Consider the following 14,632-nt stretch of genomic DNA (forward strand, 5'->3'; position numbering starts at 1 on the left):
GTGGCAGAATGAGGCGTGAGACAGGTGGCTTGATAGAAGGGTGAGGAAATTGAGTGATGGGAGGCGGGACAAGGGGATGCAACACATGACCCAAGTATTCACAGACTGACCCACGACTGAATGCTACTTGACTAATATGCAATTGAGTTAAGGTAACCAATGTAACATACCAGAATATTTATTTAGACTATAACACACAAGAATCACCACTTCCCAGACGCGAACTATACACTAAAGAGCCAGACAGTCCATCCCAGCGGGCGTATGTTGAATAGAGACCATTACCAAGACACCCTACCGCCATGAACCCCGTCAGGACCACCACACCTGGCAATGCACAGTGCAGGGAAGGGAACCAGTCTCCGCAACAGTTTTATAGTGAGGGGACGCAGCTTGGCTCTCGTTATTTTTTTTCGTTTTAATTGAAGTTTTCGTAAATGCACTCAGATAACTGTAAGTCTCGCGATAGCCAATTTGAGTCCCCGTAAGTGTTGCTGTTGGGAGTTACTTTTATCCTGGAAGTAACAGAAGGAGAGGGGAAAGAGGGAAGTCCCATTCCACCCGCTTAGTCTATCCCTGCACCAGCCTTCACCTCACCACGCGTGCACTACACCTAATGAACTGCCACCTGGCTCCACGAAAAAAATGAACAGTAATAGTAGTAATAGTAATAATAACAATAATAATAATAATAATAATAATAATAATAATAATAATAATAATAATAATAATAATAATAATGGTAATAACAATAGAAAATAATAATAATAATAATAATAATAATAATAATAATGATAATGATAATAATAATAATGTTAATAATAATAATAATGATAATAATAATGATAATAATAGTAATAATAGCATTAATAATAATAATAATAATAATAATAATAATAATAATAATAATAATAGTAATAATGATAATGATGATAATAATAATGTTAATAATAATAACAATAATAATAATAATAATAATAATAATAATAATAATAATAGTAATAATAATAATAATAATAATAATAATAATAATAATAATAATAATAATAATAATAATAATAATAATAATAATAATAATAATAATAATAATAATAATAATAATAACAACAATAACGATACAGTAATAAAACAAAAATAAACACCCGCTTAATAACAATACATAATTCCACCTAACATATTGATAATGTATTAAAAAACGTTGTATGAAAACAGTATAGACAGTCCGCTTTAACGTTCGTGAGAATGTCACGCACGCCACGTTTAGTATTAGTGATGGTATGCTAAGTTGGTGCTCGGATTAATGGACACCCTTGTTATTCGGATTAATGAATACCTTTGTTACATGAATTAATGCACACCTCTGTTACAGTCAGCCCAATGTTTCACGGTATGGATAACTTACCTTACTGAAAAATCTATCGTGACCGTTTTACTTATTCTTTCTTCTGTTCATATCTCCTTGTACATCAATACTCATTACTCATCACTATTATATTCATCTCCTAATTCAATAATGAGTTGATTCTGCGTGGTCACCAGCAACCTTACCTGGCCATCACTGCTCTCCAAAGGCACAGACACGTGTCCATACTGACAAGTAAGCCACTTTACACAAGCTAAGATTTCGTTCTTGTTTACGAATACATGACTCATTCTATTAAAAGAGCACAGACACCAAAATGACTTGAGGCTCAAAATGACGCATTTAAGTGCACATGACTGACATATATTTCTCTCAACGCCTGCTCGGCACCTGAGTGAGGGAGGTGAAGTGGCAGTACACTCCAGGTACATACGACTCGGTACCATTCGAGCCCTGAGTGATCACTAAGACCCGAGTGGACGTAGGTCGGCCTTGAGTGTCCCGCCACTGCACAGTGATGGAAGGAAGGGACGAGGAAAGGCTGGAGGGAGGAGGAAGGAAGGGCGTAGCGCCGCAGGTAACTGATGCACCACTCAGCACTCACCTGGACCCGTTTGGTGCCTTCCATTCAGCGTCCGTAACGAAGTCTCCGCTGCGGCAAAACATGATTGACTTAGTAACACTCACACCACACCGCGCCTCGCCAAGCAGCTGTGGCAGTGGTTAATGACACTGTGCCTCCCATTACAAGGACGTCACGTGCTACACCAACTGACACTCATGGCCAAAACTACTGGCTTTTGTGCAAGTGATGTTATCGCTCCGTGGTTAATACATTACACATTATATTATCTACATATGAGTCGCTTACTGTGGTAAAAAAGTAAAATTTCGGTTAGTAATTCACAGGTTAGTGTTTCTTCCTAAGCTGATGAATAGTTATTTCAGTCAGACATATACATTCAGTAGGGCAAACTATTGAGTTATTTAGTATCAGTAATAAGACTAAGTAAGGTAAATATAATTGTTGAAAAGAAAAACAAGACACTCCGTTCTGTAACAATTATAAATCTCGTAAACAAACTTTTTGAATATAAAAGAAAGTAGCTTGCATTAAGTGAACTATGATCCCTAACCACTCGACGATGTGTGTGTAAGATTCTCACTTAAAATCACCTTCTTCCCAAGGTTAATGGTTAATAAGGAACTGTAGCGGAGGACTTATACAGGCGTGAGAAAAGAACTGATTGCTTTCAAAAGAATCAACTGCGAGAACCTGAGGGACGTGTATGCGAGCCAGTGTGCCAGTCATGCAACACAGCAACACAGACCATACTCAAGGTGCAGCGCCGCCCTCAGGAGACGCAGGAATGTGTACTGTCTAGATGGCGTCGAAACTTCCATCAAACAATTTCTTTCAGCGACAGAGAAGCAGTTTTTTTTAGTAGCTTTTCAAGAACGGATTACGAAAAAGAGGCACGGCAGAATTGGCAGCTTCATAACACAACAATACGCAGAAAACGTGAACTTAAATAGAGAGGGCAACGTTTACTTTCTAGAGACTACTGGTTAGTTTTAGAAGCACTACACACTACACAAGAGGTTATTACACTACTCTCTACTGACAAAGAAGTATTAACAGCACTACAGAGGGAATGGTGCGAGAGAACCGGCTCCTGATGGCTGTTCCTTCCATGTGATGGTGACCGTGGGAAGGGAAGGGGTAGATGTGGTGGTGAAGGAAAGGGAACGTGGTAGTGAGGCGAGCTGTGATGAGTGCCAGGGAGGGTGTGAGGGAGTGCCAAGGCAGTTAGTGGTGACACGAGACAATAGTGAGTGTAAAGTGAAGTCACAGTGCAGAGGAAACAAGGCAAGTGGTGAGTGGTGATTGAGTGTGAAGTGGTGAGGTGGTGGGGGTGGTGGTGACTGGTGAGAGGTGGTGTGGTGGCAGTGAGTGGTGATGGTGGTGGTGGAGCCTTGATAGCAGAGTGAGGGCAGAAGGAACAGGTCCACCTCCCCTCCCCCTCCCCAACACACACAGACAGAAGCAGGCTGGGGTTATGGTTAGTCTTCTACAGCACCATGACTACACCATCACTACACAGGCTGCTCCAGGGGGCGGCTGTGCATGGGTTAGTGGCGGAGGGGGCGATGCATCCTAACCTACCACACACTGTAACACACTATACACTCTAGGAAAACTGTCAGTCATCAACCACTCGACTGGAGCAAAAAAGAAAAAAAAAGAAAAAAAAAAGAAAGGAAAGTTAAAAGTTATGACCTCCATATTATGTTACAGTAGTTTAGCTGGTTACTGATCCAATACAGTGTTAATTCTATTTTGTTTGGAGCCATTTTTTAAACTGTGAGAAGTCTGAGTTTAGTTTACACGTTGGGATTAATACTAAGTCAATATTCAGGTAGTGTGAAGATGTGTTTGTTTGTGTGTGTGTGTGTGTGTGTGTGTGTGTGTGTGTGTGTGTGTGTGTGTGTGTGTGTGTGTGTGTGTGTGTGTGTGTGTGTGTGTGTGTGTTATAGGTATGTACACGTATAAGGCGTTGTTAAGGTGGCGTTGCTATTCATGAGGGCGTTGAAGCAGTACCTGACGTTGAAGGCGTTGGTGACGGTCTTCTCCTGCGTCTGGTACTTGCAACGGATGTGATAGCCTCGCCCTTGGTTGGTGACGAGCTTCCTGTGAGGCTGAACCACCACCGTGTTGAAGTACTCGATGCCGTCATCCTGGAGAGGAGCAGGACGGGAGGTGATGAAAGGCGAAGTATGAAAGATCGTGTAATAGTAGTAATGCTATGTTTATTTCGGACAGAGGGAGGTTTAACTAGGAAAGGAAGGTTGTGCATTGTATAACACATAACTCACTAATACCAATGAGTAAATGAATAACAAATAACAAATACATACATAAGAAAGTTTATTTAGACCATCTCTCCAGCGTTAAAGTCCAACAACCCGCAGACCAGTTAGTCACGAGTCACTGTCCACTACTGAGGTAACAGGCAAGTCAGTTCGTCAAACAGTTTCATGATATATGCATTAACTCCAAGCTCAGTCTGCCCCACTGCCGCTACTGCTCTCCGGAAACACGCACACACGGCAGCGGTAATAGTCTACCTCAAAAGATTTACACAAAGTCAGGTAATTGATAAGAAAGTTGGTGTTATTATGTTTCCCGTTTTTTCAAGCCATCTCAGAGCAATAAGGTCCCACAAAGCACTTGGCAGGACTTGCAAACAACATCATTCTATTTGCCTATCATCTTTTAAGAATTTCAAAGTTTCCATGCAGAAGTGTTTGCTAAGAAGGTCTTTCCTCCTGGAGCAGATGGCACTGACATTTTCACGGTACTGCTTCGTCATGCAAACATTAGGGAAATTTAAGTGCTACTCGCATGTTTGCCAAATACATGAGGGTTGAACTTGCATCCCCGCCTAGGGGGAGAGACAACACTTGAGCCTAACTTCAGCCACACAATTTCCCTTTTGAAGTGAATAAAAAGCCCTTTCCTATGTCCTGGCTGAGAGGTGCGGAAGGTGAACAGCCTCGGCCTCAAAGAGAAGGTGAGAAAGCCCGTCACACCTTCCCCTGCGCTGCATTGTCCGTTGCCTCATCAAAGGACCCCCGACTAGGAAGCGGCGAGCGAGGGTTATGACGATGCGACGCTCCAGCCCTCCCTGTCCCTACTCCGTGTATTGACTCGCGCCTCCAAGAACCTCGAGCAGCCACCGTTACCTCAGCACATAAGGCTGCGGGTATACGGGGGCGACCGCGGGAAGAATGCAAATGTTACGTCATGTTTGAGAAGCCAAGCACATTCACCCACAATGTGTGTTTCCTCGACTTCCTCCTGAGCCGCCTGCGTGAGGTTACTGCGGTTCACCTGGTAAGGCGCGGCGAGGAGGGCGGGTTCAAGGCGCTCGCAGATTAGTTTAGTTCATGTTATAGTGATGAGAGATTTTGTCTGAAGGTGTTTGGCAGTATGGTATGGTAACCTTCACGACAAGATTACTAAACTCTGTCTCTTTGTCTCTGGCTTTGTCTTTCTGTGTTGTCTTGTTTGTTTGTCTGCGGTCACTTTTTTGTTCATATTTCTGCATCAATTTGTTTGTCTATTTTTTTTCCTGTTCGGTTTTTTGTTTCTCAGTTTGTCAATTGGTCTGTTCCTATTTTGAATCTGTCTCTCAAAACTGAAGTAATTTCAATACAACTCAAAGTGATAAAACTTATAGTCGATCTTAAAATGACCCACTTTTCTCTAGTCTCCATTTTCTAAGACAACTTACAGTACACAGGCCACAGCTGCACACAGACTGGAGAAAATGAATGTATAACTAACGAGAGAAATCGAAAGTATCGAATCAACAAAGTTGTCCAGTTTGGGGAACTAGAATGAAAGTGAAGCTTAGATACAAACTAAGACAGTGACAAAAGCGAGCAGGATGAGGGCGTGGCATGAGATGGAGGGAGAGGGCAGATCCTCGGTGCTATAGTTGCCTTATTTTGGCAAGTAACATTACCTGCTAAATGATATCAACTAATGGAATGTTGCATATTTCATTACTGTTGTTAATTTGTTTAGAATTAACAAAGGAATATAACCAACTACCACATGCAATGTCCTTATTTTTCACTATCATAAGCTCTCACCTTTATAAAGTTAATGACACTTATCCGTAAAGCAAAGCGTGTCAACCATAACTGTGAATATTTATTCACCAGAGACAAACGAACAAAATTACTGAAGACTAATGAAGTTAAAGAAAGAACAGGGACGGGTATGAATGGCGAGACGAGAGGCTGACTTACCATTTCCGAGCTCATGGTGCTGCATGATTTGAGCGGCAACTTGTACAACACGGGGCTGATCTGCTCCCTGAACTCCGCCATGCAGGAGGAGTTCTTGGACAGTCCCTTGGGGTAGATCATGCCATTGAAGGCCGTGTTGGTTTCAATGGAGACGACGATATCGTTGCTGTTACACAGGATGCGGACACTCTTGATCGATACTTCTTTGTCTGTAGAGGAAAAAATAATGATCAGAAATGTGTAAATGGAACGGTAAGCAACATAAAAAAAAGTTGAATGAATAAAAATCTCGATATCAATTTACTACTGAAGGGAAATGTATGTCAATCTGTAAGGAAAGAAGGAAACGAAGTATTATGGACAGTTACAAGAAATAAATAAATAAAAAGAGAGAAAAAAAAAAAACCGCCAAAGGAGAAAGCCAAGATTAACTGTATTTCAAGTCGAACTGGAAAACATCAACCAACAATAAACACAGTTCGGACAAATCTCACTGGCCAGGTCATGGAAGGGAAGGAGTCAGGTAAGAAGTGGATATGAACAATGCACTAATATAAAATAGATTAAAAGAAAAATAAGTCGAGAACTACATAGATACTTTGCCAAGACTACACTTACACGAGTCTTCCCCGGCAGCGTCTTACAGCTTTACCTTTGAAACAATTGAAAAGGCACGACTCCCACAACGCAACGCAGCACACAGCCCAACAACCGCCATTCCACAATCACCACACACAGATCAGTCGCTACCCAAGACCTGAACAAGAGAGGTAACTGGAGGACGAAAGACGCCTAGACATTATCCTTCCCACTCAAAGATATACTAAAGTTTGAAGAGTTCTATTCAGCTCACTATCTTTACCACTACCATCATCACGACTGACATCATCTCAGCCCGCCACCTTCACCACTACCATCACCACGACTGCTATCACCTCAACTCACCACCTTCACCATTCCATTACCATGACTACTATCACCTCAGTCCACCATCTTCACCATTCCCATCACCACAACTGCCATCATCTCAGCCCGCCACCTTCACCAGTACCATCACCACGACTGATATCACTTCTCCGTCCAATTACACAACAAAATAACCAATCCAGACTAAACTAGCACCTGTCCAGCACCTCGTCAGGAGCTCCACACAACAGCAAGCATAATGGACGCCTCCTTGCACAATTCACCGTCTGCAGTGCGACATGCAACACACGACTGACTGATTGACGCAGCAACATCCTCCCCAACCTATTACATGACCCACGCTGTCGTCTTTCTAAACTCTACCACGAAGAGATAATTGAACAGAGGAAAGATTAAGTCCTTCAGTACTGAGACGCATTTTTACCTTGAGTTTTGGGAGTGATTAGACGATTTTGTTTACATTAAGGAGGGTTTACGGAGGTCAGAGGATTAATGGCCAGAGTCTTCACTGTTTTAATTCTCACATAAGTTTTTGAAGTTGTATGAAATCACCAAATAGAAAGCAGAATTAATATGAAAAGACATTATGGTACTGAAGGGTTTAATAAAAATAAAATTAACACCCAAGTAAGAACTGGCACCTGATTTAGCTTTTTCTTTCTTTTACATATACATAAATTTTGATATTCTTGACCGGTATTTATTCCTCTTGCCAAAAAAAAAAAAAAAAAAAACCTGGCAGAGATAAAAATAATGCAGTTTCCCCTTTGATTAATGGTGGAAGTGCTCCGTTTTCTTTGTCTAGTTACTCACGCCAGCCACTCGACGCACTCCCTATTACGTAAGAATATTATGTGACGTCATGAAGGAAAACCCGAGAGTGGTTCCCCATAAAATACTGTATGGGTTGTGCTGTGACTGATCCCCGTGACTCATCTAGTACGTGACTAATGAAATCATCTTGGCCTACGAAATAAGTGAAGAAGAAGAAGAAGAAGAAGAAGAAGAAGAAGAAGAAGAAGAAGAAGAAGAAGAAGAATAGCTGTAAATGACAAGGTGAGTAAGAAAACAAACAAGCAAGCTAAGTAAGGAAACACAAATTCACTTAGCTAGTACATAAGTTACGAATGAAATCACCATTTTGGCTTAAGAAGAAGAAGAGGAAGACGAAGAAGAAAAGAAGAAGAAGAAGAAGAAGAAGAAGAAGAAGAAGAAGAAGAAGAAGAAGAAGAAGAAGAACAGGAACGAAAAGAACAAGAAGAACAATAACAATAACAAGAACAAGAACAAGAAGAAAAAGAATTAGAATAAGAATAAGAAAAAAAGAAGAAATATCAGAAAAGACAAGGTAAATAAGTAAACAAACAACAAAGCTAAGTAAGGCAACACAACAGCCCTCAAGTACATACAAGCTACAAGGAGTCACGTGGCTTCAAAGGTGAGATTACGATTAAAAAAAAATCCCTATTACGTGCCTCGAGATGGCGATAATAATAATTAGCTCTAATGCCAGCGGGTGAAAGCAGCGCAGGAAGACAGAGGTGGAGTTTACAGCGTGGCCTTGACTCGGAAACAGAGGTTGGCAGGGTGTTGGCAGAGTAGCAAGACTAACTCGCTCGTCAATCGGTCGTGGGGTCTCATCATTAGACTGAAGAGCCGCCCGTCAGCCTAGCCTCGTGCTGTTTGCTGTGTTGTGTGTGGTGTGTGGTGTGTGCTGCTGGCGGAGGATGCGGAGGGCTCAGGTCAAGGTTTGGTGCAGCAGTAACTCCCTCCATCCTGTTTTCTCCGCCTCGCCAGAGTGGTGCCCGTGCAGAGCGGCGGCGGGTGATGCTTTGTTCCTCGCCTCGTCACTGATTTCATTAGATCAAATGTCAGACACGATTGTACATACTTGTAAGATGCTGGCATGTGTTGCACCGCCAAATAAAGTTGTATGTCATCTTATCAAGTTACTTTATTTTATGACTCGTTTGTGTTTACATTAAACAACAAATACTGAAAAAAATCCTTGCTTAACTGTCGCACCGCAGAGAGTGAGTAGCTTGGTTGTTGGTTCCCTGCACATTATGATTGTACAAATAACTTCCTCGATAACAAGAGCCGCATCTCTGATTAGCCTGCGAACATTGCCTGGCTTAGTGAATGCTGACGAACGGTGACAGGTGACAGCTGTAACCGAGATGCCACAGCAGTCTTGTGTCTCAAGGATGACTTTTAATGTTGTGTTGTGACAGTCAGACAACAGTACAGTAATACAAGGTCTCTCATTGCGGTATTCATTAGCTCAGTCATATTGGTGAGTGCATAGTGTGAGCGAAGCCAGAAACAGTCCTAAGGTTCTTTCGCAGCTACGAACACAGCGAAGGTCGTTCAACCAACTGGCGTCACGCTCAGGCGCTCGCACGTCTCGATCCTTTAGTTCCGTCTTCGCGGCGACTCGGACTTTTTGTACTTGTCATTTCCTTGGAATGTGAAAAGTAATATTATACGCTAGCGCAAAGTTTAATTTCCTCTCCTTTCTTCTTAGGAAGTACTGGTACAACGGTTTTCAAATTCAGACGATGAAAATTAATGCTATATTTCAAGAGTGATAATGATCCGTGGAGTGTCCTATTGAGGAAACCCAAGGGAAGGGAAGGAAAGAGACTGCGGTGGAGCAGCGATCATTCAAGGCGATTTTCTGTCACCCGCTGGCATCTCCGGCTCCCCTCGATCCATCAGTGGTGCCTCGGTGGACGGCGCGACAGGGCTTCGGCCCTGGCGTGGGAAGCGCCGTGTCCTTCACGCCAGCGGCGGACCAGCGTGGGGCGGAATGGGGCGAGAGCAGCTTCTCGTGCCGGGACTCTGGCCGTTTCGTCGGCGGACACTGCCCGGCTATTGTCCTTTCACCGCGGTCTGTTTGTCTTCCGTGTTGTTATGTAGTACCTCTGTAGTCGAGGTTCTTTTGTCTGCCATTGTCTTCACCCACAAGTGTAGGCAATAAAACCCCGCCCCTCCCGCTGGGCGTTTCACCGGCAGGTTGTATAGCTACTGGCGTAACTAGTGCACACCCTCACGCGGTCACCTCACACACCACGAACTAGAGAGGTGCAAGGCTGCCACCCACACGCCCGACACTCACACTGCTCAGCCTCACAGCCATTGCACTAACACTTGGACGAGATAGAAAGAGAGAGAGAGAGAGAGAGAGAGAGAGAGAGAGAGAGAAAGAGTTACAAATAATAATTGGACAAGAAATACCATGAGGTGGGTGGAAGTCAACCTGAGGGAGTATGTCTGAAGACGGTCGAGTGTTGGGCTTCGGTCAGAAATATACAGACTGAAGGGAATGACGACGGGTGGAATGAGGAGGGCGGGGCACGGTGGGCGAGGCGGGTGGGAGGGACACATGGAAGGTGAGAGAAGGGCGGGAGAGGAACTGCAGGTAATCCACGTTAGGCCTTACCTGCCCATGCCCTCCCAACCTCCCATTAGATTGTGTCACTGATATATACACTTCAATAAAACACTCCACGACTTTCCATTCTTCACATTAATAAACCCGAAGCACTTTTTACCGCAGCGTGACCCACAGGATGCCTCAGATCTAAGCCACGCAGACCAGGAGGAGGTAAAAGTTAATTCTCGAGAACTTTCATGCAAATAATCTCGTAAGCGAAGTCAGACGCCGCAGAGAATGTGCTCCCATAATTAGAGACTCAGTCAGTCCACAGGGGCAGCGGAAACCATTACCAAGGGTCTCTACCTGTCCCGCCGCCACCAGGTAAAGTTTCACCACTCCCTCCTCCTGCACCCCCTCACTTCCACGCCCTCACCCACCAGAGAGAGAGAGAGAGAGAAAAAGAAAGAGAGAAGCAAAAGTTCATATGAAAAGAAAATAACAAGGAAATGAAAAAAAAAAAAAAAAAAGAAATGAAAGAAGAATAAAGCAGTCCTCCCATTTCAATCTCGAGAGGTAAAAACACTCTCCATCAAGAAAACAAACTCACTCCATTGTCTTGACGGCCTTCCTTCCCCGCATCACTAGTTTATGTTGAAGATTTTCACGTCTCCCCGGCCGTGAAGGTGCTGCAGATAGCCATTAGAGGCATTAACTGTGATTCGCTTTTGTTTCCTTCGCTGTCTCGAGTAGCAGGAGGAGGAGGAGGAGGAGGAGGAGGAGGAGGAGGAGGAGGGAGGAGGAGGAGGAGGAGGAGGAGGAGGAGGAGGAGGAGGAGGAGGAGGAGGAGGAGGAGGCAAGTTATACAAGATCTACCTGTTTTCTGTTGTGGTGTGGGCGGTGTTTCTCTCTCTCTCTCTCTCTCTCTCTCTCTCTCTTTGTGATATGGTAAGCTTATTTTTTCGTTCCATTTTTTTCTTTATGCATTGAACTAAGTATGTTTTTTTTTTTTTTTCGAAATAATGTAGTGCACAATTCTTTTTCTATGCAATTACGTGAACTAACTTATATTTTACAATGAGGTGAGCAAACTCCTTTTCTCCTTTTAAATCCTTCAGTACCATGTCGCGCTTCCGTATTCATTCTATTTACTCTTTCTTGATTTTATACAGCTTCAGAAACTCATGTGGGGGATTAGTATAGTGAAGACTCTGGTCATTAATCTTTTAACCTCCATAGACCCTTGCTAATGTCAACAAAATGGTCTAATCGTACACAAATCTCAAGGTAAAAATGTGTTCCAGTATTGAAGGGATTAATAGAAAGTTGAGCTCAGCAGCCTACGCGAGGAGAGAAAAGTATAAGAACGGTTTATCATTATTTTTTTTATTATAACTTTCATTTTCTTTTAAACTGCTCCACCAAGTTACCAAAATGACCGCATGTTGTAACTGCTCTCTCTCTCTCTCTCTCTCTCTTAGCCTTGAAATCTAAACTAACTAAGACATTGAGCTCCGTTAAGCGTTTTATTGAAGCGTTTTGTGGACAGATAAACAGATAAAGACACACTATTGTTGTCATCTTAAGTGACCCATTAGTATATCCTCTTTTAAAATATTTTTTTTGCCGAGAATTTTCAGTTTTTTTTTTGGGGGGTCCTCATAAAAATGCAACATCTATAGTTACTACGACTAGTACTATTTCTACTGCTATTATTATCATTGGTGCAAAAAACAAGAACAACACCAACAATAGGTACAACAACAACAAAAACAATATTACTTCAACTACTACTACTATTGCTACTACTACTACTACTACTGCTACTACTACTACTACTACTACTACTACTACTACTACTACTACTACTACTGCTGCTGCTGCTGCTGCTACTACTACTACTACTACTACTACTACTACTACTACTACTACTACTATGAATCAAGCAATCAATCACTATATCTCTCACCAACATCAATCCTTGGCTGAATGCATAACCTCTACCATTAAAACCTTGATTCCGGGCAGATATCCAACAAAATCCAGAGTTTAGTGTCTTTACTTTCGTTGACCTCAAAAAAGAGTTTAGACAGTGCTACGAAGAGGGGAGAAGAGTGAGAAAGTGATCGGACTAGTGTGTGTGTGTGTGTGTGTGTGTTGTGAGTCATGGTTTCTTTCCGGTGGTGGTGGTGGTGGTGCACAATTGGTGATGGGTGCCGGGATGCTAGTGGCGCCGTAGGATGCTTTCACTGCGGGAGTCTTGTTACGCTTGCTAGTTAAGATCAAAAGGCCACTTATTTCTGCATCTCTACCTCCGGCGTCCCACATACACGGTTGATATTAAGGCTTTGTATACCTGTGTTGTGTGTGTGTGTGTGTGTGTGTGTGTGTGTGTGTGTGTGTGTATCTATCTATATTTTACGGGAAAAGAGTTATAATGCTTCTTTTTTTTTTTTCCTTAAGTAACAAATGATGTTATTCTCTGTCAACTTGTGGATATTGTTCGGACACACACAAAACACATACACGTCTCTTCCTCTGCTAACACATTTTATTGATCTATTCGTCTATTTCGAAATATAAAACAAAAGAGAATTCTGTATACTCCTCTCTCCTTTTCCCTCGTATATATGCATGCATGGAGGTAAACATGCATACACCCAAAACAACACAATCAACCCTATTATGATCATGAACTAACGGTAAACAATCTATTTCCAGTCACACATTTTGCAACTCTTGGCACTCTATTCCCGTACAAGCCTGTGTGCTGGGCGACGGGCGTGCACCGAGCCAGGCAGTGAGTGGTGCCGTGGTGGTGGGCGGCGCGGCAGAACAACACACAGAGAGCTGGACGGGAGGAGCGAGGCGCGTGGGAAGCGGAGTGTGGGAGTGAGGGGGCGGCTGCTGACCCTCGTGGCTTCACAGCGAGCTCGGCCGTGACAACTTTCCCTCTCACTGGCACCCACGCCTTCCCCTCCACGCTAGTAGGAGAGGAGGGGCCGCTGGTAATGGGAGGGTTATGAAGACTCAATAGGAACGCTGTGTTTACGTTGGGGTCTGAAGGCTGGAGGTTTACTGGTATTTAGGGAGTGCTGGTGCTAAGGGCGGGGTTCATGAGACACAGACCTTGAGAACTGGTAACTGGTGGCTAGAGACTGTTGCTGATTGACTGGTTAGCTTAAGTTACTATATATCAGAAACCGAACACGTATTTTTGTTTCGTTATCTCCTCCTTTACATCCTCCATGACCCCACTGCATGACAAAGGCCTCACAACCTTCTCCAAAAAACATTCAACAGTCACTCAAATTAACCCTCATCCAAAACCTCCTCTCTCTCTCTCTCTCTCTCTCTCTCTCTCTCTCTCTCTCTCTCTCTCTCTTCTCTCTTCCACTGTTCACCTGCTTCAAACATCTAATCTCATCTCCTCATGCAACTCTCTCTCTGTCTGTCCTGCTTTCCTTCACCTAACGGAGCACTGAATCAACCAGAATCTTACAAAACACAATAGGTTTTCGATTTTTTCCCGCCCCGTTCCTCAACAAAATCCAACAGTAAGGACCTTAACCCCATCAATACTGTGACACATTTTTCCCTTGATTTTTGTGTATGATTAGACGATTTTATTTGCATTAGGAAGGGTCTATGGATGTCAGAAGATTAATGGCGAGAGTTTTCACTATTTCAATCCCCACATAAGTTTCTGAATAGGAAACACCCCATTAAAACGCAGCTACAAAACAAGCATTAAAAACCACGAGCCAGAAAGCGTACACCACGAACACAAAAATGCACACAGATCACGTGACAAGAATACCAAATAGTAGGAGTCCCACTAGGGGAGGCCGTGTCGCCGCGTCTGTTTCCTTCCCTCCCTCCCTCCCTCTCACTTTCTCACTTTCACCCGTTGCGTTGCCTCACTCCATGTACGGGAAGGAGAGTGATTAAAAGAGGGAACCCACCACCTTTACCTGCCGACTGAGAATGAGTGAGAGAGTGAGTGAGAGCATTGCAGTCTGGGAAGGGGAGAGGCAGTGTATGGGTGACTATGCACGAGAAGAATGAGGGGAGGAAAAATACTGTACGTCATGAAAAGAGACAGGAAGGGAGAGTCAACTTTACGTAAGCGTCTAACGAAA

At 43.2% G+C, this 14,632-nt stretch overlaps 1 protein-coding gene across 7 annotated transcripts in view; it reads right to left on the minus strand.

Moving 5' to 3' along the window:
- LOC123499423 overlaps positions 1-14,632 on the minus strand; it is a 124,642-nt gene that overhangs the window by 18,715 nt on the left and 91,295 nt on the right. For 4 of the 7 annotated variants that reach the window (XR_006672980.1, XR_006672981.1, XM_045247421.1 and 1 more), the window contains exons 4-6: positions 6,185-6,393; positions 3,966-4,102; positions 1,968-2,015 (exon numbers count right to left, since the gene is read on the minus strand). Coding sequence is in view for 5 of the 7 variants with exons in the window: in XM_045247421.1 (XP_045103356.1) it covers positions 1,968-2,015; positions 3,966-4,102; positions 6,185-6,393 (394 nt within the window). In the remaining 2 variants the exon portion in view is untranslated. Of the gene's footprint in view, positions 1-1,967; positions 2,016-3,965; positions 4,103-6,184; positions 6,394-6,802; positions 7,060-7,149; positions 7,239-14,632 lie in introns of those variants that run through there. The other 3 variants (XM_045247424.1, XM_045247423.1, XM_045247422.1) reach the window with 3 other exon arrangements.

This window comes from Portunus trituberculatus, chromosome 49 (genome assembly GCF_017591435.1).
Source record: "Portunus trituberculatus isolate SZX2019 chromosome 49, ASM1759143v1, whole genome shotgun sequence".
NCBI classification, from domain to species: Eukaryota; Metazoa; Arthropoda; class Malacostraca; order Decapoda; family Portunidae; genus Portunus; species Portunus trituberculatus.